The sequence below is a fragment of the Myxine glutinosa genome, chromosome 6 (genome assembly GCF_964187855.1).
Source record: "Myxine glutinosa chromosome 6, kmMyxGlut1.1, whole genome shotgun sequence".
Lineage (NCBI taxonomy): Eukaryota > Metazoa > Chordata > Myxini > Myxiniformes > Myxinidae > Myxine > Myxine glutinosa.
In genome coordinates, this window is record NC_136266.1 from 21,911,416 (window position 1) to 21,917,246 (window position 5,831).

General features: G+C 44.2%; 1 protein-coding gene across 7 annotated transcripts in view; it reads left to right on the top strand.

Annotated features, from left to right (window-relative positions):
• The window catches only part of LOC137429642 (catenin delta-2), a 580,920-nt gene extending 575,784 nt beyond the window's left edge, over positions 1–5,136 (top strand). For 5 of the 7 annotated variants that reach the window (XM_068119734.2, XM_068119736.2, XM_068119737.2 and 2 more), the window contains 2 exons: positions 2,109–2,197; positions 3,672–5,136. In XM_068119734.2, coding sequence (XP_067975835.2) covers positions 2,109–2,197; positions 3,672–3,935 — 353 coding nt within the window. In that variant the 3' untranslated portion in view covers positions 3,936–5,136. The remainder of the gene's footprint in view (positions 1–2,108; positions 2,198–3,671) is intronic. The other 2 variants (XM_068119735.2, XM_078779667.1) reach the window with 1 other exon arrangement.
• Positions 5,137–5,831: the final 695 nt, after the last annotated feature.

Genomic DNA, 5,831 nt, shown 5'->3' on the forward strand with positions numbered 1-5,831 from the left:
TTACGCCAGGGGATTTTGCTAGGAGGCTGGTGCTTGCCAGATGGTTGATAGCACATTGCGAAGCAGATGTCAATTTCCTGCGGTATCTCGTTATCGGCGACGAAGCTGCTTTCGCCATGGATGGCAAGGTCAATACCCATAATGTTCTTGAATATGCACCGACCTGACAACCCCCGGAATTTAATTTTGACACCAACAATAATCGACAAAAGTGGACTGTTTGGTTGGGACTTTGTGGAAGTGGTCAGGTGATCGAACCATTTTTCTTTCAAAGGAATGTCAATGGTAACAGGTATCTGCAGATGATCAATGATGAAGTTTTACCGCAGCTGGAGGAGAACTTTGAGGGACAGGTTCGTGGTGTCTTCAGATATCTCTGGTGGGCCCAAGACGACGCCCCAGCACATCGTCTTATCGCTGTCCGAGATCGACTGAGGGAACTCTTTGGAGACCGAGTCATCGCCCTCAACCATGCAGTGGAATGGCCGCCAAGATCACCTGACCTCACACCATGTGATTATTTCCTTTGGAGACATTTAAAGAACAAGGCGTTCGTAACTCCTCCCCGTGATCTTGACAAATTGCAGGGCCGTATTCGACATGAAGTGGATGCTTTGCGCAATGACCCAGCTATGGCGAGATGAGCAGTTCAGGGCATGCTCCGCCGCTGTAAGCTTTGTTTTGAAAGGGGAGGTGGACATGTTGAAGGTGTGGGTGCATAAAGGCCAACCATTCCTGAGAAAAGTTCACATCTGACGTTCATTTTGCACCAATTATCCTGACTTGCATCGATTAGCCAAACTTGTAAAAATGCGATTTGAACTTGTCATTTTCAATGAACATGTACTCGGTCATGTGTGACAGCAATGATGCATGGAAGGTATCAATGGAAAGCTGAGGATCTCCTCTTAATTAGTAAACCACATGTAAATTGTCAAAATAAATAACCTTTGCATATTAACCCCTTGAATTTGGATTACCTTTTTTTTGATAAGCACTGTAGATATAGATATATACAATGTGTAATATTCACTTTGCTCCACATGTTCAGTAGCCAGACCTGTAAGTCTGACAGTCTGTAAACTCCCCAACCCGGATCAATGCCTCTGGAACGTATTCCTTCCTGGATTTGCGAACGACGAACTTTACATCCAACTTCTCAGGATCTTGCTCTCCCCCTCTTGGCTCCTCTGACCACTTCCTTATTGAAGCTCAAATTTCTCTGGCTATTGTAAGGAAGCCACGTCAATGCATCAGAATCTAGTTGTTCGCACAAGCTAATTGTCAGGAACTGCCAACCATCCTTTCTCAAGGAGATAGTGGCTATATATAGTATTCAGGTAATCACCACAGAATCTGATATTGATTCCACCTGGGAATTATTTCACAAAAGCCTCATCTCTCTTCTGCACCAGTTTATCCCATTCTGGTTGTGCTATCATATCCATATTTTTGACCCTGGTACACTGAAACTTGTGACCAGACAGTTGTGGTCAAGCAGCTTGTTTTCTCAATATGGAGGGCTGACCTGGCTGAGGATCAACAAGAATCTGACGTTTCAGGCATTATATCTTTGTCGGAGCAGAGGTGCCTCCATGGTTTTTATTGCATCTCCTCCAGTCTGGCTTCCTTTACTCTCTCAGCCCTCCAATCACCACCCCCTCCATCTCCCAATTCCTCCTGGATGCATACCTTCTTCTAGACATGCCCTCCTGGTTAAGCTCCTAAAATACAGGCGTACTGCCCACCTACACTATTTTAGTGCTCTTGTCTCACATTTGTTGAACTGTGCTTCCTGAGTCTGCCAGTCCTACTCTTCCCACCAGGATTTCTAGTTTATGGTACAACAACATTTTGTGTCACCTCCTCATCCCTACCAATGATCCTTCCACTCTTGATCATTAACCCTACCTTCCTATAGGCCAACTTGCTTACTTATAGGTTTGTCTCATCCTCTCTCCTCATTCCTTTGGTTTTGTTGCATCTATCAGCTGCCCCACTGTCAGTACATTTCCTGTTTTTTATTTCTCTCTCCCTCTCTCACCCACTCTGAGTCTCGATTTTTGAAAAAAAAAAGTTAATCTCGTTGTTTTGCAATTTATTTACAGCCAGAAGTCATTCTGCATCCAGGCTTCCTGTTGCAGCTCCACTAAGATCATATTGTGCACAAGCCGCTGATGATTCCAGAGGAGTACAGGTGATTATGCATGCTTGTCCACGCATATACCATAGAGAGGATGTTGCTATGTGGTTACCCCTTTTCAGACATTTCCCCAACTGTTCCTTCATGAGTTCTGAAGTTCTGTTTTAGTTGATGTCTTGTGTGGCCTCTCCCACAGGATGATACACTACATGGCCAAAAGTATGTGGACACCCGAACGTCTCGTTCCAAAATCATGGACATTGATATGGAGTTGGTTCCCCCTTTGCTGCAATAATAGCCTCCACTGTTCTGGGAAGGCTTTGCACTAGATGTTGGAACATTGCTGTGGGGATTTGCTTCCATTCAGCCACAAGAGCATTAGTGAGGTCGAGCACTGATGTTGGGCGATTAGGCCTGGCTCGCTGTCTGCGTTCCAATTCATCCCAAAGGTGTTCGATGGGGTTGAGGTCAGAGCTCTGTGCAGGCCGGTCAAGTTCTTCCACACCAATGTCGACAAACCATTTCTGTATGGACCTCGCTTTGTGCACGGGGGCATTGTCATGCTGAAACAGGAAAGGGCCTTCCCCAAACTGTTGCCACAAAGTTGGAAGTACACAATCGTCTAGAATTTCATTCTATGCTGTAGCGTTAAGATTTCCCTTCACTGAAACGCAGTGGCCGAGCCCGAACCATGAAAAACAGCCCAAGACCATTATTCCGCCTCCACCAAACTTTATAGTTGGCACTATGCATTCGACTAGGTAGCATTCTTCTGGCATCTGCCAAACCCAGATTCGTCCGTCAGACTGCCAGATGGTGAAGCGTGGTTCATCATTCCAGAAAACGCGTTTCCACTGCTCCAGAGTCCAATTGCGGCGATCTTTACACCACTCCAGCCGACGTTTGGCATTGCGCATGGTGATCTTAGGCTGGTGTGCGGCTGCTCGGCCATGGAAACCCATGTCATGAAGCTCCAGACGAACAGTTGTTGTGCTGACGTTGCTTCCAGAGGCAGTTGAACAGAGTGGAACTCGGTAGTGAATGTGGCATCCTATGACGGTGCCACGTTGAAAGTCACTGAGCTCTTCAGTTCGGCCCATTCTACTGCCAATGTTTGTCTATGGAGATTGCATGGCTGTGTGCTTGATTATATATACCTGTCAGCAATGGGTGTGGCTGAAACAGCCAAATCCACTCATTAGAAGGGATGTCCGCATACTTTTGGCCATGTCGTGTATGTTTTATCAACTTGAAGTTGACAAAGGTACGGTAAGCACCTGGGAACCAAAGCAAAGCTGATGTATTTGGCATTAGTCTTTCACGTTTTCCTCCATATATAATCGCTAATCTCTATCTCTCTACTTCTCTTTCTCTGATGAAGGTCTAAAGCCAAAAATGTCAGCTTTACATTGCTTCACGTTGCGGTAAACACATCCTTGTCAACTCACAATTGATAAAACCTATTGTTTGAATTGTTTTGCTGACACCAGCCATAACAAAGTCGAACATTCTTTTGTCTCTCCCACAGCAGCCTTGTTCGGCACCACCTGTGCCAACAGAGCGAAAAGAATATGACACCTTGCCACCGTACCCTGCATCACCACAGCGCTACCGTGATACTTTCGGCACCATGCAGCGGGCTCACCGCTCACCTCCTCTAGAACACGGCACTCTCCGTGACCACAAGAGTCATGACAACTATGTGGACTTCTACTCTGCGACCAGACCTCCCTACAACACCTCATCGTATGAAGCTGGCCAAATGCACAACTCGGATGATTCATGGGTGTGACGTGGACATTGAGCTGTGATTGGAAATTTGTGCTGTACATCCAAGAAGTATTGCATACGAATGCTAACTGAGACCAGATACATCATCTCAAAGCTGTGGCCTAACCCGGCAATTGCGTGCTGTCCTTGCTCATCTGCTCTCTCACGCGTCATGTGATGTTCTGTTCTCCTGGATCCATATTACTCCATCGCTGCCAACATCTGAATGCTCCTCATTTAATGGCGAGTGCCACATTGTACATACTTATGTCTCATTCTTTCTCCCTGAGGGTACAGATCGAATGGGTACATTTCGGTTTCATCCACAGGTAATTCACTAATTAAGGTAAAAAGCACGAGAGCAGTATCGCAGTGCCATATAATCATGGTTTTGTGGAAGTTTCAAGAGGACATTGGTTCAGGCTCACAGTAAAAATTAAAAGAAAGAACCAAAATAACATTTTTAGAAACCGTACGTCGTCAAGGTTCGCACCTGCAATTTGACTCTGCGATGTACCTGCATGCTTGTTGTTCTTTCATATTAGACTTCCATGCATGTGCACCCAGCATTTAAGTGGTGAAACTTACTTCAGCCATCGACGGTGCGACACGATAGGCTCGTGTTGCTATATTCCACTGACATGGATGTATACGACGACGGAGGGGTATACACTTGAACAGGTGCAGGATCGTTCTTAAAAATATGGTGAGTTACACACTTCCCAGCATCTTAACAAAGCATACATATGCTGTATATCCATCAAAAAGTGCGGTTATATATACAAATCAAAGTTGTATGCACAAATCTAAATGGCATTTCACACGTCATAAATTATTTTCCCATATGTTTGTGAGTAATTTAATATATTGTTGTACGTCTGTATTTCATAATACGATTTTAACTGCATGCTTTTCGTCTTTCTTTTGGTTTGGTGGACTTAAAAATATATTTTTTACACGTCATTGTACAACCTGTATACATTAAAATACCAATGGTTTTTTGGTTAGGGATAAGATCTAAAGCCATGTTTTTAAAAATGAGAGGCATATATTACAAGAAAACGATTCATGAATCCCAAAACTAGTTCACGTAAACTTTGCCACAATTAACTGGTTTAACAACTGTAATGTTGCAGGAATTTCCATTGCCAAATGCTTCCCATCTGATGGCTCACTCACACATTTGCAATAAATACGGTGGCAGTCTTTCGTCTACCGACGCAGCATCATCCTTGCTTTGGATTTGTGGGAATGCTGAGTTTCATCGGGGTAGCCATTAGGGAATGCATCCTAGGGGTTAATGCCTTATTTCTTTGACTTCCCGTGCAAGGAATTTAAATGCAGGAAGAGGCCATGAGGTCCATCAATCGTGTGCTATGGTTGTTTGTCTGTGCTGCTATCCTTTTGAAATGCCGAGAATCAAGCAAGGAAGCAGCACGTACCATTTTTGAAGTATTTGGTACGACTCGGCCAGGGTATGAACCACCGACGTCTCAGACTCCGAGCGGACGCCACTGGGTCTGGTTTACACCAAGTTGACAGTCGCATCATGATGGTAAATCCTTTCGTATCAAACAGGGAAGTGATCCATGGAGAAACTGGAACTTATTGTTGTCCATGTGTAAACAAGGGTGACGACAAAAAAACGGTACCCATACAGTTTAATCAACCCTTTTTGTCTTTGTTTAAACGTTGCACACTTGCAAAAGGTAAGATGATCATTTGTATGGAGGCAGTTGTTCGAGGTAAGATTGGTACCGTTTTTTGTGGTCACCCTGTAAGTCACAGTTTATAGATTTTAAATCAAAATGATGTCTTGGGATTGAATTTTGAACATTGAGATTTTAAAATTGATCAATGACGTCAGTAGACTTCAATATAATAATTTTCGTTTCTTCTTGGAACCCCTACTCAACTC